Source organism: Corapipo altera, unplaced genomic scaffold, assembly GCF_003945725.1.
Source record: "Corapipo altera isolate COAL_440 unplaced genomic scaffold, ASM394572v1 61305, whole genome shotgun sequence".
Classification (NCBI taxonomy): Eukaryota; Metazoa; Chordata; class Aves; order Passeriformes; family Pipridae; genus Corapipo; species Corapipo altera.
In genome coordinates, this window is record NW_020884909.1 from 3,990,756 (window position 1) to 4,016,984 (window position 26,229).

General features: G+C 41.4%; 2 protein-coding genes across 3 annotated transcripts; one reads left to right on the forward strand and one right to left on the reverse strand.

The window, feature by feature from the left end:
- Window positions 1–6,292: 6,292 nt before the first annotated feature.
- Window positions 6,293–10,161, reverse strand: HINT1 (histidine triad nucleotide binding protein 1). Its single transcript, XM_027653121.1, has 3 exons — window positions 9,993–10,161; window positions 7,408–7,512; window positions 6,293–6,640 (listed from the first exon to the last, which is right to left on the reverse strand). Exons 1-3 carry the CDS (start codon window positions 10,101–10,103, stop codon window positions 6,476–6,478), a joined length of 381 nt encoding a protein of 126 aa, XP_027508922.1. The 5' UTR covers window positions 10,104–10,161; the 3' UTR covers window positions 6,293–6,475.
- A 2,940-nt stretch (window positions 10,162–13,101) lies between these two features.
- LYRM7 (LYR motif containing 7) lies at window positions 13,102–23,164 on the forward strand. 2 transcript variants are annotated; one of them, XM_027653126.1, is made up of 6 exons: window positions 13,429–13,641; window positions 16,131–16,225; window positions 16,799–16,871; window positions 17,500–17,570; window positions 20,050–20,131; window positions 22,550–23,164. In XM_027653126.1, the coding sequence occupies exons 1-6, from the start codon at window positions 13,584–13,586 to the stop codon at window positions 22,624–22,626; spliced, it is 456 nt and encodes a 151-aa protein (XP_027508927.1). In that variant the 5' UTR covers window positions 13,429–13,583; the 3' UTR covers window positions 22,627–23,164. The 2 variants fall into 2 exon arrangements, with proteins under 2 accessions (XP_027508926.1, XP_027508927.1); XM_027653125.1 differs by lacking the exons at window positions 13,429–13,641; window positions 16,131–16,225 and adding an exon at window positions 13,102–13,422.
- The last annotated feature ends 3,065 nt before the right edge of the window (window positions 23,165–26,229 follow it).

The following is a 26,229-nucleotide window of genomic DNA, read 5'->3' on the forward strand; positions in this document are numbered from 1 at the left end:
TCGACTTCTTGAGGGTTTTGCCTTGTGGCTTTCCTGTTGTTTCACTAGTTTCCTCAGCACCACTAGATGCATCCCACTCAGTCCCATGAACTTCTGTGCAAGTCTAGATTGTTTACGAAGTCTTCAACTCAATCTTCCTTTACCATGGCCCAAACTTGGCCTTTGGGTACACAGAATTAGGAGACCTGACAGTAGACCTTGCCAGTAAAGAAAAAAAACTGTTGCCTTTTCTATTTCCTCTGTGACTAGGTCCACCACCTCATTTTTTTCAGCAGGTCTGCATGTCCTTTAGACCACTCTTGCTGCTTAGGCAACTCTGACACCCTTCTTGCTGCCCTTCTCATACACAAATTTCACTTCGACCTGACTTTGACTCTTCTACTCCGTTTGAGAAATGTTTCTTTCTTTCATGTAGCCCACGCCCACTTCCACTGATGCACAAGTGACTCGAGTTCAGTCAGAGCTGCCCATTCAGCCACGTGAACCTCCTGCCACATCTCCTCAGCCTGTGAACTTCAAAATATGCTGTTCCTCTTCCTGCAGGAGGCTATTCTTGATAATCAAAAAGCTGTTTTAGACCTCTACACAGCTGCCTCCCATGGGATCTAATCCACAGGTGCACTCAAGAAGTTTAAGTCCATACTTCTGAAGACAAAGATCATTGTTCTGCTACACTTTCTCTTTTCCCAAGTAATATATGAAATATACTCCAGAAACCACTTTCTTAACATACTGATGAAGAAGTGCTACCACTAATCATAAATATAATCTAAACTAAAAACTATTACAAAGGCAAATGTTAAGGTCTGAAAGAATTTCATAAACATTTTTTATTTCTCTGCAACAGAAAGGACATTCTGCTACTTATGCTGCTTTCCGTGATGCACGTGGCCTCTCATTCAAGTCAGAAGATAACGCTACTAAAGATGACAGAGATGTGTAGCTCACCCATGTTCAAAAACCCCAGAGAAAACACCACCCTTGCCCCACAAGTGTTTAAATGTGCAAGGAACCCATTTGTTTTACCTGGTTATCTTCAGAAATCTCTGTGTTTACCCATTTTTTTTTCAAAGAGGGCAAGTGTGGCAAGCCCGATTACAGCACAACGTACACAAACACAGTTGGACATCACACACTGCTGCCCCAGCAAGATCAGGACACGCATCACAAAGCCAGAACTTTTTTTTCTTCTTTTAATTGAGAAGCTGTCTGAAGAAAAATACTAGTTATTGCAAAATGTCTACCCCAGCATCCTATGTGTTGAATCTAAAGGAATCAGCATATCCTATCCCATATGACTTTACTGCTGGACAGCGGACTTCAGTTTAAAATACAGGAGTATAATTCTACCCTCGTGTTGTTCCCAGCTGCCTCTGCAAAACAGTCACATTAGTCTGATCTTCACATTAGTGTTCAACACATCTTCTGGGACGTGAGTGATAGTGTTTTCCACATTTCTCTAAGCTAAGCTTCACTGAATATAAATAAGCATTCTAAGCACTGGACTACAGTTATGATGCATCTTGTTTGGCCGTGAAGCTGACATTCCATTCTGTTTGTGCAGAAATAACAGAGGAAGGCCCTAGGCTAGCTTATAATTTGATGATAACTGGAGTCTCCAGGGAGATTGAGAAGAAATCCAGAGAGGTGCCTCAGAGTGGAAAGTGAACTGTACCGTGACTCCCACTTATTTCACATCTTCTGATTCAAAACCCAAACGCTTTCATGTCACAGCTGGAAAAGCAAATGCATGTTTGCTCCACTGTGAATAAAAATAGAAGCAATTTTGTGGATGCTGCTGTGCTGCTAAATGGTAAAACCCCCACAATATTAAGAATTAAATGAGATTTTTCTAACTGCGAAAAAGGCAGTGACGAGTGACTAATTCCATCAAGCATGAACCCAAGTGTTCTAACTAAACTAAGATCCAAACACAATTTATGGGACAAAGCCTTTGGACTAAAAATTAAATCAAGCTAAATCCCTTTCCAGAAATTATTATAATGAAGAACTAATATTATTAATAAGCAGCAGTGCAACTTGCAACCTAACCACTGAATGCATTCCAACCAACCAACTACAGGAAGGAAGACCTGTGTAAATACTGTGATATTTGTCACCACAGATCATTGGAACCTCATTTCTGTGCAAGAGTACAGAAATTTTATGGACAGGTAGATAAGCTCTGATGCAAATCAAGGCACTGAGCTTCCCTTGGCTCGCAATGGGTTATTTCACAGAGGCAGAGTCCTAACAGAGAGCTGAACCGTAGAGGAGCAACCACTCTTGTGAGCTAAACAGCTTCACCTCCAGAGTTCTACACCCAGGCACTCAGAAAAGGACCCAGATAGAACAACACTGGAAATATACAATCATAAGAAAGCAATTTTTTTTACTCACCTCTCCTTTTCCTTTTCCCCATAGACATTTCATTCCTGAAATTAAGCCTCTGGAATTGTTACTCCACTCATGCCACACACTGTAGTTTAGATCTTACTATGATGATAAAACTTTATAGTCTCTTACAAGGTCATTTACCATTGCTGAGTGGGAAAACTGTTTTTTATCCCTGTGCACCACTGCGGAAAAGGACCTGGGGGTGCTGGTAGGTGGCAAGTTGAATCTGAGCCAGCAGTGCCCTGGCAGCCAGGAGGGCCAACCCTGTCCTGGGGGCATCAGGCAAAGCATCACCAGCCAGTCGAGGGAGGGGACTGTCCAGCTCTGCTCTGACCTGGGGCGGCCTCACCTTGAATACTGTGTGCAGTTTGGGGCACTGCGATATAGGAAAGATATGAAGCTGTTAGGGAATGTCCAAAGGAGGGCAACGAAGAGGGTGAAGAGTCTGGAGGGGAAGCTGTGTGAGGAGCAGCTGAGACACTTGGTTTGTTCAGCCTGAGGGAGACTGAGGGGAGACTTCACTGCAGTTACAACTTCCTTGGGAGGGGAAGTGGAGGGGCAGGCACTGATCTCTTCACTCCTGTGACCAGTGACAGGACTTGAGGAAACAGAATGAGGCTGAGTCAGGGGAGGTTTAGGTTTTTCAGAGGGTGGTTGGGTACTGAACAGGCTCCCGTGGGCAGTGGTCACAGCACCAAGCCAGACAGAGTTCAAGTGCCTGAACAATACTCTCAAGCACATGGTGTGATCCTTGGAGTATTCTGTGCAGGGCCAGGAGCTGGACTCAATGATCTTGATGGGATCCTTCCAGCTCAGCATATTCTACGATTCTGTGATTACATTCTATGAAAACTTGACTGAATCACAGCTACCACAACAACAAAATAAAACTACCTGATCGGAGTATAGTTAGTTATTCTCAACTGTGAGTCTTCTCTGCTACTAAAATTTCAGTTATAAAAGGCTGACTGGTCCTTGACCTTCAGCCAAGCCAACAGTACAAATCCTTCCTGAAAAAGGGGTCAGAAACTACAGCTCCAGCCTCAGTTTTTGTCCCTTCACCCTTCACATCCTCAAAGTACTGTCTCCAGTAAGGCTGGGTTTTGAGCAAGTTTAGCAACACCAAGTTAACCACGCTCACATCTGCTCAGTCACATCTCAGAATCATAATCATTAAGGTTGGAAAAGACCTCCAAGACCACTCAGTCCAACTTCTTTAAAGGTATTTCTGGCTTTCCAACATCCTATCAGCTAATATTTACATTTTTTACCATTTGCATGCAGGACAGCTGGTTCTCTTTTACCATGAGTTGAGAAGAGGTCATATCTTTCCTCCAGAATCTCTAGATGCTGTTTCTCTCAAGACCCTTATGTTTCTCAGAAAATGTTGCTCTCTTGAAGCTTCCCACTCAAAGGGGCTGGATCCCCAGACATTTCCCAAGTTTCCCATTGCCAAAGAGTCATGATCCTAACCCAAAGCAGTGGCCCCTCCTTAAATCACCTCTCTCTCTTCAACTTCTACACAAAAGACTCCACATTTTACACTTTTTTCCCCCACCTGGCAGCCTTGTAACTACTCCAGGTATGGTGTGTAAGCACACCATAGTCCAGTGAAACCCACATTTCCTTTTCAAATCCTTTATGATAGGTACAGGGCACATATCTGGTGGCCAAAACCGGCAAACAGCTCTGCCCAACACCATTAGCCTAGGTTTTGACTTCCCGCCAGTTCTTTCAAGCTCGGCTATGAATTGATTAGAGTATACTATTACAGTTTGTCAAAAGGAAAGAAATTTGTAACTGGGAATAACAATAAAACAAGATTAAATTCTGCCTAGCTCATCACAGACATTTCCTGTCTCTTAAGGAGTAAAAGGAATTGTTGCAATGGCTGTTTTTCCCCCCCGATAACTGGAGAAGAAAAAGGATGAAAATAGAACTTTGTATTTAAGTCCACAGCAAATACAGGCATAGTCAGACAAAATATTAACACAGTGATCCTGAGAGAAATCCAATGTGGTCCACAAAAATGAGTTCTAACACACAAGAAAACACCAAACAAAAAGGAGAAAATAAGACAACTGTAGCCTCAGTCAGGATGATTTGCCCAAACCTGCAACAGTTACCATCATGGGATTTTTCAAGAACTGCATGGGAACATGTGGTCAGCTTGGCTCAAAAAGACTGGGCAGCTCAATAACTAAAGTAATGCAAAATTTCGTATCTAGGAAGTGCCTGTTCAAACTCAGTATCTGACATTTTAGAAACTGACTGAGATGTCACAGTGCAGTTTTGCTCTCCCTCTCGGACACTCATGTTGTTTCTAATCTGGAGCAATGTAACAGTAGCATTACACTTCAGCAATTCAATTTCAGATTATACATTAGCTTGTATTCATGTCATGTAAATTGTTTCCACCTTCTGCCCATGATGACTAAATAAAGGTAAAGTCCTTGGGTTGCTCACAGGCTTTTGTCATCTAAGTACATTTGATTACCTGTGGAACAGCAGAGATGAAGACATCTTCCAGTGGGTGTTTCAGATCCATCAGTAATGCAGAGCCAAAGGATATGTAGGATAATCCTGCTTTCCCATATCCACCTCCTCAGTGTTTACTATGATGAAGTTTGCTGTCTCCCTGTGATGCAGTTAATGCATCTTCCTTAGTTAAGTGGCCTCAGAAATCACAGGACAGAGCAGCTGTACTGAAGTAGTCACCCAGCCACAGAATCAACACTCATTCTTGTGATGCACACTCAGCTATTTGCCCAGGGATGCTGTACCTTTGGGGATTGGGTGGTTTTCTTCTTCTCTTCTATGCAGGTTACACAGGAGTGATGCCATCAGGCTACCACTACAGAACCACCTTTTTATTCCTAATTCAAGTACAGACCAGCCACCTTCAGAAGCACTACCTGATTTTCCAGTTTAAGTCACATCTTGGGGCAAAAATTCTCAAGGGCCAGGACATCCAGAGGTACTTGCAGAACACTTACAAGTTGAATGAATTCAAATGGCTTTGCAGAACTTGCAAGTTAGTTATCTGAGCAGAAAACACAAGTCACACCCCTTACCTGTCCACCCTCTACACTCCCACATTTCTTTAACACCTTCGGTGCTCACAAATAACCCAGTTTTTCTCAAGGCATCTGCCTGGAGGCTTTCAAGTATCTTTTGTCATAAAAACTGGTTACTCGTGACTCAATTATATGAGTTACACTGGCAGACACAGTTGTAACCCTAACTTCAAGAAAATTTATTGCCTTGGAGATCTGATGACATTGTTGCATGAAAAACTAACTGTATGCAGCAACACAGAAACCACCGTTCACTGAAGGACAAAATCTGGAATCTAAAATGTATATACATACATCATGCTGCTCACATGCCAAGATGAAATGCCTTGAGCATCTTAGAAGAGTTCATTATTTTCAAGCCCTCAATTTGATTCAAATCATGATGTTAGGTACCCATGCACTATGGATCTATGACAGCTGCCATTAAGACTATTGTTTTGCCCCTTCTCATTGGAAAAATGGAGCCTTGTAATGCCACTGAGAGCAAGCTCCAACAGGAGCTGTATGTTCCCAACACGCTGCACTGTACTGACACAAGCCTTGCACAGGATGTTCGAATTTCACTTTTCAAAAAAACTTCAGGGGCAGCCTACACTGGCTTTATGAATATTTACACACCACACTCAAAAAGCTTTCAAGTTTTCTTCCCAAGAGACATGAAAGCCTGCTAAGCAGTTCAGCTGCACCTCCAGGTTTCAAATGCCACGGCAAATCACTACCTACAGAAGATCTGTTAGCAGATCAAAACCTTAAATGCCAGAGAACATCCTTTCACCTCGCAGAACTGTCCCCGAAATTAAGGCACACCAGACAGAGACGATTCCCACATGCTTAAATTTTATTGTGCGAATGTTGGTCAGAGCATTTAACACCCTCTGTAGACACACATTAAAAAAAAAAAAAAAAAAAACACTAACAGTGGCTAGACTGATGGATAACACATTAAATCTGTTCGGTGGTAACTTGTATGCATGCAGTTAGCTCTCGTGGTGTTAAAGATCTTAGCCAGGAGGCCAGCCCAACTGACGGCCACCCAGAACATGGAGGTGTACGTGATAGACAGACTGCCCACCCTCAGGCCCTTCATTCACAACCATCCGGAATCCATTGGTCAGGCCCAGGTTAGCAGCACACTTCTTGCCAACAATCATTAAATGCCCAAGAAGCTGCAAGAGAAAGAAAGAGAAAAAAAAAAAAGGAAAAAAAAAAAAAACAAAACAAAACAACAACCAGAAAACACATAAAAAGGGGAAAAAAAGGGCAGGGAGGGAAGGAATAAGAGCAGAGAATCAATAATTCTCGGAAATTCAGCCACTGCTCTTCAAACTGTTGTCTGACTGCAACTGACATTTTCCAAGAACAACTATAAAGACTTACTATGCAAAATATAGGGGGGAAATAGAGCTACGAATTTTTTTCAAGCCAGGTTGAAACAGACTACAAAAGTGTCACAGAAGCCAAATTATGGCTAAAGCCCCCATTACTGCTTCGGACAACATATATAATTCTGGTGGAAAAGAAACTTTATCTTACCATGTAAAGCTTTGCAAAATCTTTAAGCTTGATGTTTATAGTTACAAATGAAATATTCAGCACCTCTCAGCTAACTTTCCTTCTCTTCACCTCTGACCTGCTAAAAACCCCAAAGCACTACTGCCTGTAAACCATGAAAACAGACATCAAGAGTATAACATAACAAATACCAATTCATTTTGCATGGCAAATACACACACAGAAATCTTTTTTCTTTCTATGACTAATTTTACTGGAAAACTTTAACTCCATTATCATTCTAAGTTAGGGAACAAGGATTATAGTATCACAAAACTACTCTGTCTCTTTGATATGTCAAGAGGAAAAGGGGGAGAGCCTACTACATTGTGAAGTAATTAGAGGCATGGCTTTGTGTAGAGGAAGCTTCTAGAGTACTTACAGATTCATCAGAGTCTTCTGCTTCAGACAATCTGACAATTGGCTTCTTAGGAATCACTAGGAAATGTGTTGGAGCTTGAGGTGAAATATCATGGAATGCGAGGCACTGCAGGAACAGCAAACAATTAAAATATGATTAGTCTCAGAGAAAGGTAAGAGTTTCAGTAAACCAATATGCTCTCCTAAATACACACATATGCAGACTATCAGATAACCCAAACATAAGCAGAGACGCTGATTTTTCTTGAGTGTTTTATTATTCTACATAGTCTAATTTCTAAACACAAAACACTACTTACTAAGATGTGCTGGCACGGAAAAAAAATGTGCTATTCCATTTAAAAGCTACAGTCTTCTCAGCAAGGTTAAATGCAATCAGGTACCTGATTTATTATATCAACATATGCATAACACCTAATAGAGCTATTGGCGTGCCTACAGAAAGTATATTTATGCTTACTTCAAATTTTTATTAACACCATTTTTAATAAAATGAATGGCAAACAGTTGTTAATCATCTTCCAGTTATGTCTGAATATTGCTTTGGTCAAAAGACAGCAAGGCAATTCCAAAGAACCTGAAGTTATGTGATTTGAGGCCATATTACACTTCTGTTCTCAACAGCACCAAGTATTTCAGAAAAAGATTTCGGAGTAATGCATTAAGAATGGCTCTATTTCAGACATTCCCACAACGAGGGACAGGCATCACTTTCGAAATATGAACAACTATCAGCAGTGAATAGTTGACTCTCAACTAAAGTTATGCAAATACCAAAATTACTACCAATCAGAAACTGAAAGCAGCACCTAACAATATCAAATAAACCTCAAACTAGGAATTTGCCAATAGGTAAGAGAAATAAAAGAGAAAGCAAAGAAAGATAAAAAGAAGCTATGTCTCTGTACAAATGGCCAACCACAGAACTGGGTCTTGCTACTGCAACCAGGACAATCTGCAGAGCTGCAGCATGTGCTCTGCCATCATCTGTCCAAGGACACCTCTTACTTACCCTTCACATGTAACATTGGTTATGTCACAAAAACCAACACACAGACTCTTCAAAATATTTATTTCCTGGATACTTTCATTTCTATTTAAGAAGATACTACCCAGTTTTGAATCTCTGAGGAACCGCTCGCCTCTCCCAAACAGAGAAGGACAGGAAGCAAATAATCGATCAACAAAACTAATTTGCACACAATTAAGCAAATCTTACTTGGAGTTGATCACTTTGTAAGCAGTTTTTCTATTACACGTGGCCTATGCAGAGGCAGAATGTAAATGGTCAAACTGTGTCAAAGAATTTAAAGAGCAGAAGACCAGCAGTAAATACTTTTCTTTGGGACAAAAAGCAGAAGCAATATTGAGCAAAAAGCACAATCACAGGAAGTCCAGGAGTGCATGGTAAACCAATCTTCAGTTCAGCAAGTTTAGATTCGACTGGAACAACAGTGATAAAGCATAATTTCACAGAGACTTTGTACTTTTTGGTATGCCCTTTTCTCTGCATGTCAATTAATGATTAAAAGACTTCTTCACCCTTCTCCTTTTAACATTTCCAGCCATATTTAAAAAGACCTTGATGGAGTCAAGACAATTAATTAAAAGATACCCCATTATTCAAATGAACTCTAAAAGAAATTCTACATTTCTGTTCAGGTTAAGGTAAAAATCAACCAAGGCACTGAAGGTAATTACTATTCCAGAAAATATTGTGGACTAACGGCTGTCAAGAGTGGGTTATATGCTCTAAGTCAATCAAAGAGTGCTCTGGTTACTCTGCGGTAGCCACGGCAGCTGAAGAAAAAACCTCTTTGACCCAGGTGAAGAAAGAATGCACACCCTCACACAAACACAGAGCAGTAACATAAGCGTGATTTTCAGAAGGCAGTGAAGATTTCCAATATTCTTGAGAGAAGAGGGCAACTGCTACGTTTCCGTATCGACTCTCCCAAGCATATGGATCTGACATCCTCAGCGAGCCTGCATTCCACACTGACAACAACCCCTCACTTCAAAAGCAAAAAGCAAAAGACCCCTGTTAATGACGCCTCCTGCATTTCAATGTGAAGGGGAGGGAAAGGGGGCAGGGGTGTTTACATTGAATACTAGTTAGCTTACAGCTTGGAGACAGTCGCTGCACTGATTATTTCATTTAGCCTCTAACACGCTGTGATGCACCAGCATCGCTGAATACTACCAGTCCCACCTCACCGCTGGAACCGACTTTTGCTGCCTGCAGTGCTATTTAATTTAATAAGAGCTTGAAAAGCTCCAATTCTCTTTAAATTTTCCCTCTAACAACCCCTCCCAGGGGTTCGCAGCCAAGGCCTGGCGGGCGGAGCTGCATAACCTCTGTGAGGCTACGAGGGACAAGTTAAAGCAACCCAGTTACGGCGCACTGCCCGGAGCCCGCACGGAGACTGCCTGCGGGTGGTTCAGGTTTCGCGGCTGCTGTCCCACGCCAGCCGTGAGAACCCTGGTCCCCTGGCCGGGAGCCCGACGGAGCTCCCGAGCGCCTCCAGGGCACCCCCGCGCCCCCGGGAGAAGGGGAGGGGGCCGGGAGGGGTGGCGGCCGCGCACCTGCTCGTCCTCGTAGATGATGTTGGCGGGGATCTCCTTGCGGATGATCTTCCCGAAGATGGTGTCCCCGCCGGGCCGCGCCGCCTGCGCTTTGCTGATCTCGTCCGCCATGGCGGCCGCTCCCGCGCGGCTCCCGCCGGCCCTCACCGCGCACGCCCCCCGCGGCCACGCCCCCGCCGCGCTCATTGGGCCGCCGCTGCGCCGCCGGCCGCGCCCGCCTCGCCGATTGGTCGCTTCGCCTGTCTTTCTTCCCGCCCGTCACCGCCCACCGAGCTGGCGCGCCCCCCCTTCCTCTCCCGGCTGACCCGCTGGGCGCGGAGGGATCCCCGGGCGCGGTTGTCGGCGGCTGCCGCGGAGGGATCAGAGCTGTGAAGTGAAACGCGTCTGCGGAGTTAGTGCGCTGGCAGGAGAGGCTGCTGTAGCGAGAAATACTGCTTGTCAAACCCAACCCCAGTGTCTGTGTGACTTCTTGGGACTTCCCCTTGCAGACTGCTCTGGGCAGGGCTGCCGCTAGGCTTTTCCGTACAAGTTGGCGGGTTTCGGGTGCTGCCGGGATGGTTCTCGCAGAGCAGCAGTTTAATGTGCGAGCCCTACTGCACATCAGTAATTTCCTGACCATGAAACAGGCTAATCAATATGACTAGTAAGTTACAGAGGACAACATAATGTTGCACAGCTATACATCTAGTCGTAAATGCTTTTTCTATAGACATGACAGCAGTCATGAAATAGGAGAAATGAAAGGGCAGTAGGGAAAAAAAAAAATAAGAGCAAAAACAAAGTTTCCTTTTCGTGTGGTTTAACGAGACCAAGTTCACGGTGCTGCTTCATGGCCTCAAACTGTAAGATTGCAGGTTTAAATTGGATATTAGGAAGAAATTCTTTACTGTGAGAGTGGTGAGGCATCAGAACAGGTTGCCCAGAGAAGCTGTGGTTGCCCCATCCCTGGAAGTGTTCAAGGCCAGGCTGGAGAGGGCTCTGAGCAAACTGGTTTAGTGAAAAGTGTCCCTCCTCATGGCAGAGGGGTTGGAACTAGATGATCTTTAAGATCCCTTCCAATCCAGACCATTCCATGGTTGTATGATATTCTGAACTTCACAGATAAAATAAGATTGATTTCCCTCAAGCTTTGTCTAGGAAGGTTTTAACATAGACATTTACATACAGTTGCCTCTTGACACAAGTCTCCCAGGAAAGCATTCTGGAGAGAGGCAGCGGATAAACACTGCTAAGTGGATTAAACCTAATATGGTTCCACATTTGATTACCTGAACTTGTTACAAAAAGAGCAGAATTTGTCAAATATTTCTGGTAGTAACTCTGAAATAGTCTGAGATACCCTAAACAAAGCTCTGGTAAAGCACGTTAAACACTGGGATGATACTCTGTTCCTCAGCTGGTAGTTTTGGACGAGGATATTTTGACATGTGTCTGTCCTACAGATGGTATTGGAGCTTTATGACAACTAAAACAAAGATGGAATTGGTGCTTCCAGGACAAATTGCTTTGATTTATATTGTTGCCTAACCGTGGTTATTCAGTAAATATATGATTAATTTTTTTCCTTTATTTTCTCAGGAATTAAACGTACTTTGTGAAAGAACAGATCTGATATTACTAACTAGACAGATTAAAAAGTTAAAAACATAAATACTTGTTCAGGATCCATTTGCACATGCTAGTGTACTTTAAGTAGTTCCAAAGGCTGCAGTGGAATCAGTCTAGAAAGCATATTTCTATGCTAAGAGAAAACACAAAAGACAATTCTAGAAGTTTGAGAAAGCAAAAAGCATTTATTTCATATAGTTGACTTCAACATATATTTTTGTCTCACCATGTAAATGGCAAATGTTATACTATTTGAAATAAAACAAGGTCTTTTCAAAGAGTTTAATTCATTTATTCCCAGTAATTATTCCTGAAAATAAATCTATGAATAAACATTCTCCTGCTAACAGAATGAGTTTCTTTATGGGGCCAAGATAGTATTTAATAAATGCTTATGTCCAAGATAAGTATTATGTCCAAGATAAGTATTTAATAAATGCTTATGATTAAGTATTAATAACTCATAAATAACTAATAATGATATGAAAATTATTGAGTAATAGTTTAGTGTTCCGCTTTTTCCATTATCTTCCAATGTAATTGCAATTAAACAATTAAACAGGCTAGGTATTGAAGCCAGAGATCTAGTGAGCAGTGAAGCTGATTACACAGAAAATCTTTATGCTGCTTTTAGCTAATGCTGGGTGAGGTGTTATTGAAATATAAGCTTGTTTGTTTTTCTAGAGAATGGCAATTGAGTTTTATACAAGTACTGGACGTGGCCATGGTATGATTGGGCCAAGGCTGGGTTGGTCCCTGAGGCAGGGCAGGGCTGTGGGGAGCTTGATGTGAGCAGCCGAGAAACTGACCTGACTAGAAAGGGAAAATGACTGAACAAAAGAAAATGCCTGTTGGAAAACACCAGCAGAGAAAAAAGCCTGCCAGCTTGGGAGCTGTGATCCTGGGAACCAAAAGTGTCCTTGGAAAGTGCAGCTGGCCCCTTCTAAGGACAGCTGGGGACCTAGGAACCAGAAACATCCTGAGATACCACTGATAAGCGCAGAAACAAGGAGCTGCAGCCACAATTTTCCTTCTGTAAAGGTGAAAAAAATAGTCTGGGAAAGGAGAAGGCACCCCACAAGGATGATTGATTTGATTGATTCCAACCCTTAGCCCTGCACAGGAGCTTCCCCGAGAGTCACATAAGGTGGTGTCCTGGGGTGCATCGGGAAGGGCATTGCCAGGAGGCCACGTGAGGTGACCCTGCCCTTCTACTCAGTCCCAGTGGTGCCACATCTGGAGTGCTGTGTCCAGTTCTGGGCTCCTCAGGACAAGAGGGACATGGAGCTCCTGGGACGGGTCCAGCGGAGGGCAACGAGGGAGGCTAGGGGGACTGGAGCATCCCTCTTATGAGGAAAGGCTGAGGGAGCTGGGCCTGTTCAGCCTCGAGAAGAGACAACTGAGAGGGGATCTCATCCATGTGCATAAACACCTAAAGCAGGGGTGCCAAGAGGATGGAGCCAGGCTCTTCTTGGTGGTGCCACGGTACAGGACAAGTGGCAAGGGGCAGAAACTGATGCGCGGCGAGCTCGACCTGAAGATGAGGAAGAACACCTTCACTGCGCGTGTGAGCGAGCACTGGAACCGACGGCCCACAGAGGGGTGGTGGAGTCTCCCTCACAGGAGATATCCAACAACCGCACGGGCGGCAGCAGCACCCGGCACGGCACGTCCGGGATCGTCCCCTCCAGGATCGGTCCTCCCGGATCGTCACTTCCCAGCATCGTCACTTCTTCCCCGCTCCGTCACTTCCCCGCTCCCTTCCCGGGCCGGGTCCGGCCCGTCCCCGCGGACGGCGGCCGCCATGGGGAGCCGCGGGCAGGCGAGTCACACACACGTTCTGTACTCACGGGAGTTCTCCGGGCGGGTTGGAGCTCTGCGGCCTTTGTGGGAGTCGAAAGAGATAAGGCTGTCAGGACGAGGAGGACGCGAAGCTAGGGGAAAGGAAGGGAGGGGGTTTCCACGCGAAGGCCGCTGTGGGAAATGGAATGGAGGCAGGATAAGCGGAGGTTAAAATGCGTGGAAAGCACGACTCGTGAGGGTAAGGTGAAGAAAAGCGAAGAGTGAAGAAATATTTAAACTTTCCGTATGCGCGGTGTATGGTAGTGTCAGGATCGAGAGCACCTTTTTCAGCAGCGTTCCTGTGATAAACAAAGTCTCGAGTTTCTGTAAGTTTCGAATAATAGTTTATTATATGGTAAAAGCAAGCAGCCGGCTGGGTGACAGAAATGGGACCAGTTTCCCAAATCTGCACACCCCTACTACAGGGTACATTTAATATTTATCTTAGCTACTTCATGCATATTAATTAGATCATATGCATATACATTCTACAGGTTTTTGCTAAGTATCTAATATATGGGTTTTCTTACAGCTAAAGCTAAAAGGGTTATCTCTACAACCAGTCATAATTCATGCATTCTTGGACGAACAGGCGCCTAAAGATTTAAAGTTCTGCTATATTTTATTCTTAGGATAGTAAGGAGGTTTTAGGCCTCTTGACCTTGTAAGGGTCTGTTTTATTTCTTTATGGGTGTGTAATTAAGTTTTACAATCCGTTTGTTTTATTTTGATGTAATCACCCATTTGTTTCACGAATCACAATTATTTATATATCACAGTTCCGAAGCCTGGTTTGGGAGCGCTGATGCAGTGAGGTGTTTGGGGAGTTCTGTGTTTGAGTGGGGGGCTGGTGAGGTCAGAGGAGTCTGCATTAAGGTATCTTGATCACGGTCATCCAGTGCAACTGCTCTGTGGCTGGGGTGGTGAAAACTGCCCAGGAGGGATGTGCAGAAACAGAGTAAGAGTATGCCCAGTTGGAAGGGATCCACAGGGATGATCGATTCCAACCCTTAGCCCTGCACAGGAGCCTCCCAGAGAGTCCCATAATGTGCCTGAGACTATTGTCCAAATGCTTCTTGAACTCTGGCAACCTTGGTGCTGTGCCCACTGCCCTGGGGAGCCTGGTCAGTGCCCAACCACCCTCTGGGGGAAGAACCTTTTTCTAATATCCAACCTAAACCTGCCCTGACACAGTTTCAGACCATTCCCTGGGTACCTGTCTCTGGTCACCATAGAGAAGAGATCAGTGCCTGCCCGTCCTCTTCCCCTTGTGAGGAAGCTGTAAACTGCTATGAGGGTGAGAAGGTGCCTGAAAATTGCTCATCAGGGGGTTTAAAAAAACCATAAAAGACTCCCAAGTTTCACCTTATGTATCTTCAACACAAAACGACTGGTAGTATTTATTCAGTATTTACAAAGATGGTGAGAAGATTATGGGGTAGAAATATTTCAGAATGTCCTGAAGGAATGTAGTTGAATGTGTTAAAATACATCTACAAAGCAAAATATTTATTTGCTGCGTTCTAATTCTGTGAGTTTACTTTCCACAGATTAACCCATCTGTGGAACGTTGCTATTAAGGGCAACATGGTTCTGTTCAGCTGCTAATTATTAAGCACCCAGAAGCTGAAAAGGAGTTAGCAGTCTCACTGTTCTTTTTTTATATGTTTCTGCTGAGATTGATTTAACTGATTGTGAAGTCTCATACTAATTCTTGTGAAAGTGACAAAAGGTTTTTCACTTGAACATTCATGAGACAATTGACAATGCACTAATTTGCCCTCTTTCCAGAAAGATCTGTTATGCAGTTGCATATACTTCTCAGCATGCTGAATCACCTTACACTAAAAGTTGTGATGTGGCCTAATCCACATGGTGAGGTGAGATTTGTAGTTGTCCCTTGGTAGCACTAAAGTTGAGCAGGTTGAAGAAGCAGCACTGAACTGGAAAGTTGCATGTACTTACCGGTTTATGTCTTTTTCCTTTTCCTGAAAGCTGTCTTTCTGTGTGTGCACACTTCTGAATGAATTCTCTCAAGGTGTGGCCAAGTGACAAGCTGAGTGAAGGATGAGAATTTAGCTTGAAAATCTAAAAATGTGTTGACATCAGTTGAAAACAGTAGCTTTCAGAGAAGATCACCATTTCTGTCATCGGCAGACTTAAAGCAGAGACAACACTTTTGTCAGGGCCCTGCCACGATGTTTTTATTTGCTTTTTACTTTTAGAGGACAGTCTTGTTTGCCTCTCCAGCTCAGATACAGAACATACCAATAAAGGAGGTGGTCGTTTCACAGTTACAGCCCTGCATTTCCTCCATATCCTTCTAAGAAATTTTTGGAATACTAATTGTGAGAAAACAATTTAATATTATTATGAAGTACCTGGATTGTGCCTTCTAGAGATGCGAAAACATGCTAGGAAGTACTAGAAAGAGCCTCAAAAGGTATCTTGTTATCAAGATTAGGTGGGTTTTTTTGGTGCTTGTCAGAGATTCTTTTCAGTCTCTGACAAACACCGAAAAAGTCTCATAAGGACTTGAGGATTTCTGTAATTTCTTGTAGTCTGTATGAGTGAACAGCCAAAACCACGTGTTTGTGAGCTGTGATTCTCAGGGGTTTTGCTTTTCATACATATTGAGGTGTGTCTTCTCTACGTTTAAGTCCTAATTTTTTGAGTGTTTGCTTTTACTGAAGTTTTTGTTTGCTGACCTGGCAGTTGTATTTAAAGGAAGGGCTTTGCCTTGTGTTGGTTCTACTACACCACCTGTAGAAAATTATGCCCAGGTATCGCACAGAGTCATGGAAAATAATTGTTGAATTAGTTAATGCACAGTTTCAGATCCTTTTGAAAGTCACTTTTCTCAAATTGGTTTGTAAGTGTAAGAATACTATAGTTATCTCTATTTCTACCTTTTTCAATAATTGGAAAATATCCACTGAGGTACCCTTGATAGTACCTTCAAGTAACTTGACATTTAGTGTTATTCCAATTCTGTTGGCTTTATTTGACATCAGCACAATAAATATGTTTGTGTCCGTGTATATTCAGGATTATATGCCTATCGTGCCAAATAATTACTTAGGAATGCAATGCCAACATCTTAGATTGAAATGTCCAGAACTTGAAATGTCTGGGATTTTGATTTTGTCACATCTAGTTTGGCTGCAAGTTTTTTTTTTATGAGGAATTGAAGTAAAATATCTTAGATATTGATTTGATTCTGTTTAATTCTCTATTAAATGGAAATGACATGAATTTTCAGCCGAAACATTTTTAGTTGTAACATGTTAATTTTACCTGAGAATCCTGCTCAGCAAAAAAGTTAATTGTTAATTCTATTGTTGTTGTATTGGCAGGTTTTGAAGCTTTTTAAGTTGCTACACCGAACACGGCAAGAAGTTTTTAAAAATGATACCAGAGCCCTTGAAGGTGAGATGCTTGTTTGGTGTGTGCTTACCCATATTTCCGTGGACCTTTCTTCTCCAAATACACAGAGAATTCCTAACATAATTTTTCCTTACGTCATTCCCTTCCATATTTTTAAGTAATTGTTGGGAGAACTTGTAATAAGTAACCAGAGATCCTTTAATTTGAAACAAAAAAATGGTTATTAGATTCAAGCACTCAAGCCGTATTTTGTAAGGGAAATATCTCTTTTTTTGAACCCTGCTAATCTTCCTGGGAATTTTTTTTTTCTTTTTCTTTTATTTTTAAACTTCCTCTCTTCAGTCCAGCCAAAGCATGTTTAACTGTACTGAACATTTGAATTAGTTGTCTGTGTATGGTTTCTCCTCAAGGGATAAGTGCTGGTTTTTTAAGTAAACAAACTTCTGTACATAGTTCAGAATGCTAGACAGGGAATCTGATTTTATTCCTATACCAATCGACTTAAAATATGACATCACATGAATTGCAAGGAAATCTGACATTGAAATACTTCAAGCAGAGTGTCACAGGAAGGTGGAATATATGAATTAAGATTGTGAGCTTTGAGGCAATGAAAAGCACAGGATACGATTTTTGTTCACTCTTTGGTTTTTTTGTTTCCTTTATTTAGCTGCAAGACAAAAGATAAATGAAGAATTCAGAAATAACAAAGATGAGACATCTGAGGAGAAGATAAATGAGGTGCTTGTTTTCTTTTTTTTTTTTCCAATTTGAGGAAGAATACTTATAAATGACCTTTTTATTTAAAGAATCCTTAAATCAGTGGAGGTACATTGGGACGTCATGAGAGCCAGCTTAGTTTGAAAAAGCTGCTGCATGGATCTCTGTTTATAAATATATAAATACTTCTAATGGTATCAATGAGAATTTTTGCACATACAAAAATGCATAAGCAGAAAGTGTCTTCTGACAGTTCAACATGATTATTTTGATGTTTGTAATAAACTTATGGGGAAAATGTTTACAATTGCTATTTTCATATAAATATTTTGTACTTTGCTCTAACATCTTTCTGAGCTGTGGTCACTTGAGTTTACCTGGCCATTGTGTAGACAAGCACAGAAGGATACAGAGAAATTAAATAATCTGCTCAGTTACTGGCAGATCACAAATGAGTCAGCATCTTTTGTGGGAGGCAAAAACCAGCAAAATTATTATGACAGACTGTAGTATAGAGGTATTAATTATACCACAGGGATTTTTTGCTTCTTCATTCCCCATGGTGCATTAAAAGCAGAACATTCTGTTAACTAAGTTAGTTACCTTTGCTCAATTACCCTCTTTACACTTTTTACTGAGTCATTTTTCTAAAACTTAACTGAGGCATGATATGAAACTTCTGTATTTTAGGTGATTTTAGTTCTTAACATCTATACAGACTGACTAACTTAGTCCTTGTAATTCAGCCTTTTAACAGATTGTATTTACATTGTCACTGGGCACGGGTTGGACAAAAGTGCCTCCATTCATCCCTTGCAGAAATAAACCTTTTCCTCATACCAGCCACTGGACAGTAACAAAAATAGTCCTGACCATTTAGTTAGGACTTTCTGCATCTCTGCTTGTTGTCAGCTTCCAGTAGTAATACCCTGTGTTTGTGTTCCCAGTATCTGATCAGCTCAGCTATGTGGTTTGGGTTGGGTTTTTTTTAATAGATGTTCAGGAAAAATACTTGCTGTAATTTTTAAATCTGTGTTTTTTAGAATTGGCAACCTACAAAACACACATGTAACTTTTTAAAGTGGGTTAGTTGATACTTGATTAAATGTGTCAGTCAGAGAAATGCTAGGCTTTCATCCCAACTGCGCACTCGTAGAACATCACAGAAGCTGTCAGATTTATTATATATACATACATATATATATTTTTATACACACACTGAAAAGACTTGGTTGCAGGAGAACTGAATCGAATGATATACAGGACTTGGGAGAGTTTGGGCCCTTGCTTGCATAAACACGGTGCTGTTAGCTTTCTGCTTTGGACAGCAGCTAAAAAATTCAATATTGAAGATCCAAATGTGCATTAGTCTGCCGGAATAGAAAGCTGCAGCGTATTCTAGTATGACATCAAGTACATACTTGTACATACCAAGTGTGCAGTGATCTTAGGGAGATCAAAGTAACTGTGTGCAGTATGAGAATGTGAGACATGGTAGCTGAATCCAGTGCAGTGGTTTTAGTTCAGATCCGGACTGCACTTCTGAAGTTACCTTGGTTATCTCCACTTCCTGTGATGTGTCTTGCTTTGTAAAGCAATGACAGAGCAAATGGCAGAAATTCCTTTGAGATCAGTCTGAAGGGGAAGGTGTGCTTCAGGAGCATGCAGCCTGGCTGCTACTGGCCTTTCAGTAGGGAGATCTGAAGGATACCTGCTCCAAACCCTTAAAAGGGAAAGGCATGAGGAGAAGTGCAGTGTAGATGTCAAGTCTTGAGCTCTAACCTTTGCAGGGATCCTCTTCTGTTGGTTCACACTACTTTCTAGTATAAGCATGTCTCCTAAAGTGTCTCACTTGTGCAATTTCATTTGTTTCTTACACAAGTATCATGCAAACAAGCGTTAAGTTCTCTTAATGGTGCAGCAAAACAACTAGCAAGGGTGCTTCAGCTTATCGTCTTAATGAGGGAAGGAATTCCAGGCCTTTTGCCAAATACTAATGCCTCTGCTAATCTTAGGTAGTGCCTTGTTCTTGTACTGCTTTTCTGTGAAACCTCAGTATTCTTAATTCTTGTCATGTTTTGCCCTTGTTTTTTTCTCCTTGTTTGAAGAGCAGTAGTGTTAAAAGAATGAGATTGCTCTTTCACTAGGGCAAATGTTATTCAGGCATTCAAAATGTCTTTGATCATTGGAAGCTAGTTAGTTGTTTCTGTGGTTGCATTTTACCTTGTTTGCTTGCAATTTTATTATATATTCTGCTGTATGTTACTGAGCTGAAGTTTCCTTCTCTCATCTGTGTATCAGAGTAGTTTATATATCAATCTGTAAATTATTCCAGGATCCCCAAGGCAAAAGCTGCATATAGATAGCTAACTGAATAATAGAACTGACTGGCTTTATTATTTGAATAGTTGTCTGGTATGGAAAATATCTTCAGGAATAATCACATATAATTTAAATTGCTCTGTTGTGTTTTCTGTGCCTTTTTTGTTCCTTTTGCTAGCTTCTGAAAATAGCTACAGATGTTGAATTGATTCTCAGAACTTCCGTTATTCAGGCAGTTCATACAGATTCTGACAAAATAGGTAAGTCAGTGTGCATGCTAAAAAGATGTTTAAAAATGTTGTAGTTGTGTAAATAAATACAGAATGTGAAAATAAGTAAAGGAATAGTGAGACAAATTGTCTGTTATTCTTCACCCAAAAGCTTAATGGAAGCTGTTGGTTAATGTCACCACCTGGGACAGGTGGAGGCTTCAAAGGTACAAAGTTTCTTACACAAATACTTTGACATATGGAGGCTGGTGGAAAAGAGGCGGTGACTACTTTTAATGCCCCTAATGAGAGGAAGAAGTTATGACTATTTAACTAGCTATAACTCTTAGGAGGGACAGCAATTGGGTAGCAGGTCAGCATGCAAGTACAGGTTACATGCAGTTACACACATGCAGTGTGTATGTAAATGTAGTAGCCACAGTATCTGTGTGTGGGTGCTTGCTCTGCCAAGTGGGTGGAAGCTGCCTGAGGAGAATTAGCAAGTGCAGTGTGTACACTGTTCATAGAATAGCTTTTTGAGGATTTGAGTGTTTGAGTGTTTTTGAGGATTGAGTGTTCTCTCCCAAAACCTTTTTCCAGCAATTTCAGGTTCAGATTGTGCTGTGGAAGATCTGTGACACAATGATGGCCTTGATGCAAAGTCTATCCAATTCTGAAATTTTGATTCCTAGTTTAGAAGTTCTTTTATTTTACAGTCAAACACTAGAGAAAGCACACAAGTGTGTGGTAGAGAACAGGGAAAATCTTCACCTGAGTACATTGTTTCCTTTCACTTCTGTTTAGTTTTGTCTGTAAAGTTTTGTAACAGCTGTGAGATCTAGGTTTGGTAGAGCATTTAACGTTAAAATGACAGTCATGATGAGGCCCGAAGATATGTCCAGACCAGTGTCAAGTCTTCCACAGAAGAAAAAAAGCTGAAGACTTCTCATAGTGAGAACACAAAAAAACAAGGGGGAACATCTTCCCTAGTGCAATTAAATTATTGTGCTGTCACAGAATCAGTTCACAGGGCACTGCTATTGTCTAAAAGGGATTTGAGGCACAGTGGTGTACAGTCGTGTTGAGATTCATTAGTAAATCTTGGAGAAAAAAATAGGCTGAGGTTTTCTTACTAAAGGGAAGGCAATTTCAATTAGGAGCTTGTTAGTTATATTAGACAATTTTTCTGATTTTTTTTAATGTTTAGTTACATTACTCGATAGTATACAAATGTCTCAGTCTTTTCATTTTGCTTTAATTTCTGATTAAGATGAGACAAGTAGAGCTTACTTTTTTAGTGTTATATCAGACATGCAATATGTGCTGATTTTGATTTGGTGTGTTGGCAATGTATGTTCAAAACTTAGCTTTGAAAAGGAAGGTTTAAAATTCTCCTTTCAATTTTTATTTGTTCGTACTTTTGCTTTTCAGTGCTTTATATCCAGTTCTGGGTTTTTTCTGTATTTGTTCTAGGCATGTAGATCCACATGTTTCGTCATACCTATACTCCTACTGATTTTATCTAAGAGAAATGTAATGGAAATTTTACTTAAAGCTCTTAGAAATTTATTAATGGCATCAGTATCAGTACTTAGATGCAAAAAGAGCATACCCTCAAGAAAATCAGGTTTTTTCTCAGAAGGTGAGGGATATCAGTGCACTTTGGACAGCATGTTACTCATTGCACACACAGAGACACAGTTTTGCAGGTTTACTGCATCTCTTGCAGCCGCCTGGCGTAGTCAAAGTACAGTGCTATGATTTCAGGTGTTTGTGATTTAGTTTTTGCTGCTGGAGCAAATCCCACATGACACAGCACCTTCACTTCATGAAAAAAAGACAAGCTGATTCTGACAAGTTAGACAGCAAGAACTGAGGTGTCAGGAAGGGGTTAAAATGGTGTGTATTTAGGCAAACCCTAACACAGTGCACTTCTGTGACAGTATAGTCAGTTCTGTGACAATATAGTGGCAATAACTTTCCTTTCCTCTTGGCCTTTAAAAGAGCTGTGACAGGATAAATAGTACAGATCAGATTCCAGGACTTGGGGGAGCAGACTAAGTCAAATTCAGTATTAATTTTTGAGACTATTGAAGTAAACATGACTCAGGCTTGATAAAATTGCCATTCACTTTCCTGCTAAGAGTTACTGCAAGGCTTTGCCATTTCTTTTATGGCTTCTTAGTGCTATTAAAGTTTTCAATGCTCTTAAAAGGAAAAATGGGAAGGCGTTATTGTGACCAAGTGAAGGTAAAAATCTTAGCATAACTTTTTCTTAGGTAGAAGTCATGATGCTGCTTGTACACTTAACAGAAATTCAAATCCTCATTCAGATCCTCACCATAAAACCAAAGTTCAGATCCTCATGATCCTTATGAGATCCTAATTTTTTGTTTGCTAGTGTAAAAACAACTTCAAAATAGTATTTTCCATAAGATTATGGTCTTACTGGTTTTTTTTCTATTACAGTGCTCATACCCAGGAAAGATCTTCTACAAGACAACACTCCTTACTTAGATAAACCAACAAAAAAGCAAGAATCCTGAGGAAAATATGTCCCTCTCCCCAGAAAGTTAATATCCTGTAATGACATCTCTGAAAACCAACCAACAGTGTATCCTTGTTTTAAAGCTAAATTTTGGAAACAGTTAAATATTGTTACCAAGACAACAGAGACTGAAGTCAACTCATCGTTTTTATTGAGTGCTGTGATATCATCATGCACATCTTCTGTGGGATATACTAATATTTCTACAGGACTTAAAAGTACACTGCTGAATTGTGTTACTTCAGCCAGAAAGGTTTCTGATCAGACAGAGATTGTTTCCCAGCAATCCAGAGTTTGTCAAAGCTAAATAAAAATTAAATGCTGTTCTTAGTCCTGATAGTATTTATTTGTAAGTTTCTTGTTAATCATAGGCTGCTGTGAAGTAATGAAAAAACATCTTGTGGCACTTGCCATAAAATTTATGCTTTGCACCAAAAGCAGGATTTCTGAAGTGGTCATTAATTGTACATTAATATGCTGAGATTCTTGAGAGAGTTCTTAAGGGTTATCTGAATAAATTATTTTTATTTTACAGATGGGAAAGCATGTGTAGTGTTTTTCTTCTCCCACGCACCTTGGCAAGAGCAGGAATGTTAGGGTTTGAGTTCTCAGATGACAGCACAACAAGAGAAGCGAGCCACAACCTGGATGTTGGCTTAGATCATATGGTTTATGTATTTATGGTTTGTATTTTAACTTGTGATTACTGAGTGACTTACTGAGGCTCCTTTCTTAAAAAGGAGCCTTGCTTGTTACTTGCAAGTGATCTAACTTGCCTAGAGTGAATGTATGAGGAGTTTAATTAGTAAGCCCTAATCGCTTCCATTTTTTTCCTAAAGACTTACTTGCTTCTTTTGGAATTCATCACAATGAGCTGTTCACTTCCATCTTAATCGGCACCGGGTACAACTGCGTAGAATCTTTTCTGTGTGAAGCCAGTAACAGGCACCATACTAGGATCTAAATACCTCACACAGGAGTGAGGTAGTCCAGTAATACCTCCCAACTCTCTTCCGAGTCCCAGTGACCCTGTTTATTTTTAATAAGCCTCAAAGACGTCAAAATCGCGTATCTGTGTGGGTTCTGACATGGCTTCACTGGCTGAGTGAAGCGGGAAACTGGTGCCTTCATCCAGTCCCTTTTCCTCACGCAGCATGCCAGTGTCGTAAGTACTCCTTTCTTTGAAACTGTTGCCTCTGGCTGCGGTGGGCAGGGCAGCCAGCAGGGAACACAGCCTCCAGTAACCCTCTTGCAATTGCACTGATGCTCCCCGCGCTGTAGCTAGGAGGCAGTAGGCAAATGATGGGGGATAGAGTGAAATGACCGCAGTTCCTCCTACTTCTTGTGTTCTAGTGGCTCTACTACAGTGTCTCAGTCTGTAGGGCATGTCCTGTTCAAGGCCTCTGGTGTTTTTTACTTCCCTGAGGACAAGGTATTTTCGGTGTCGGGTCTCCCATCCCTCTGCAGCCTGACTGCATTGGCTCTTTTTGTCCCCACAGGGAGCATAAGAGAGGGGCATGCAAGAGAGAGAAAACAGAAGGTAGTCACAACTGTAAAGAGAAAACAGAGCATTGCCTCAAGCAAGAGTGACTAACTTTTAAGCAGAAATAATTAAACAGGAGTCTGGCAAGACTGGCAAATTATATAACCATTGAGGTGTACATCCCCATGGCATGTTGGAATTGGGAGGAATTCACCTCCTGTAAGACCCACTGCTTTAGGCTGTGGGCATAGCCTCAGTGATTTTCTCCTTCAGAAAGGTTTCATAGAACTGAGGCCTGTTAAGTCTTCACTCTTTCAGTACTGATGAAAAACAATGTTGCCCATTACCATTAAAAATATCCACTAAAAGACTTCAGTGATGTTACGGTAGGTGGTGGTCTTTTATATGCAGTTTGAGGAAACCACAAGTGGAGAAACTTTTCACAGGTGGTATTGTGCTGTCGTGTGTTTCAGGGGTTTATTTTTACTCAGAACACATTAGTAGAAGTGTAGCACGGTGCAGCAAAAATCCCTCACTCAGCACCCTTTGCGGTGAGTGAATCCACAGGAGACAGACTTTGTCCAGGCAGAACTCTGCTGCAGCTTTATTAATCCATTTATATACACAATAAAGGTCTGAGCCATCAAGCTAGGCCAGGTGTTACTTATCTGCAGACATACCACACAGACACTCCCATGACCGCCTTCAGCCACAGAGAACAATCATGCTTCAAGCGGCTTTCCAGCTTGACCTTGTGATTCTTTTTACACACACACTAATCTTAGCTCTTGCTAGCTCAGGACCACAATATTTTTGCTTTAATATTTTCTTCTTCTTCTTCTTCCATCATCCAGGTGGCTCGTATTTTCTTGTTTAGCTGCTCCTACAGTGCAGAAGTGTCAACTTACAGGATCAGGGTTGGGATTCAACAGGCTCTTGTGTGCTTCATCTGGCCCACATCTTGAATACTCACCATAAAAATACATTCTGTCACCTAAACAGCATACACGACTGGTGAAAATATAGTATACATGGTAACAAAAATAGTTGGTAGAATTTAATGGCCTTCAGAACAATTCTTGCGCTCTGTGCAGAATGTTTGGGGTCTGTACGTTAACGTTCCATGTTCCTGCTGTCTTTGTGCATTCCTGGGCAGCAAAGACAAACTGAATGTTGCAGTTTTGAGATGAAAAAAAACAACGTGATAGGAAAAAGGCTACTGATGTAAGAGGCTGATAGGCCTCTGTTTTTCAATATATATATATATATATATAAAAGAGCAATAGGCCATTGCTCTTATTCAATATGGTCTTAAATAGGAATCCAAGGGATATCTAGACCAGGATAGATAGGAATCCAGATATGTAACTGAGCCTAAAAGTATTTCAGAGTTGGCTGCTGTCTCGGCCCAGCAGGTGTTTGCTTTCTACAAATTTAACTTCGCAGTCTTGAAAGACTCACAGACCTGCTTAATGAGCAGCTGCTAATTAAAGGCTTCTTTGTGCTAGTTAGTTGGTGGTAGTGACTATTCCTCTTCCCCTTATTTCATGCTTACCTGTTGGTTCACACTCCAAAACCCAGCCATCTTCCCAGTTTCCATTTCCATTTTCATTTCACTCTTGGTGTGAATCTGTTCTTAATACCACTGGCTTTGTGCTTATACACGTCTATTTTCTTTCATTAATATCAATAATGAATAAGACAGGAGCTGCTGTTGCAATCCCTCTGCAAAGTTTGAAGTTTTAACGGGGAAAACATTTTAACTAAATGGCTTGGGAGGGAAAAGGCTGATTCTTTACAAGATAGACTGTAATTTTGTAGGCTTACGATCACATAATTCAGTTGTATTAAACTTTTTCAGGTTTACTGGAACTGCAGAATTTTTAAAGCAAATGTGTGTGCCTTTCCTTCTTTAGTATGCATTATCAGTCTTGAAAGATAAGCCTTGCAGGTGATTGTTCTTTGAACTGTACAAGGTTTCTTCAATTGTTTGTTGTTTTTTTTTCTGCAAGCAGTAGATCAGGGTAGGGACCAAGCATGATATTAGTACATTTGCTATAGACTGATACTCATAAAACACAGGTCATAGATTTAATCTATGAATTGATTTTATTTGCG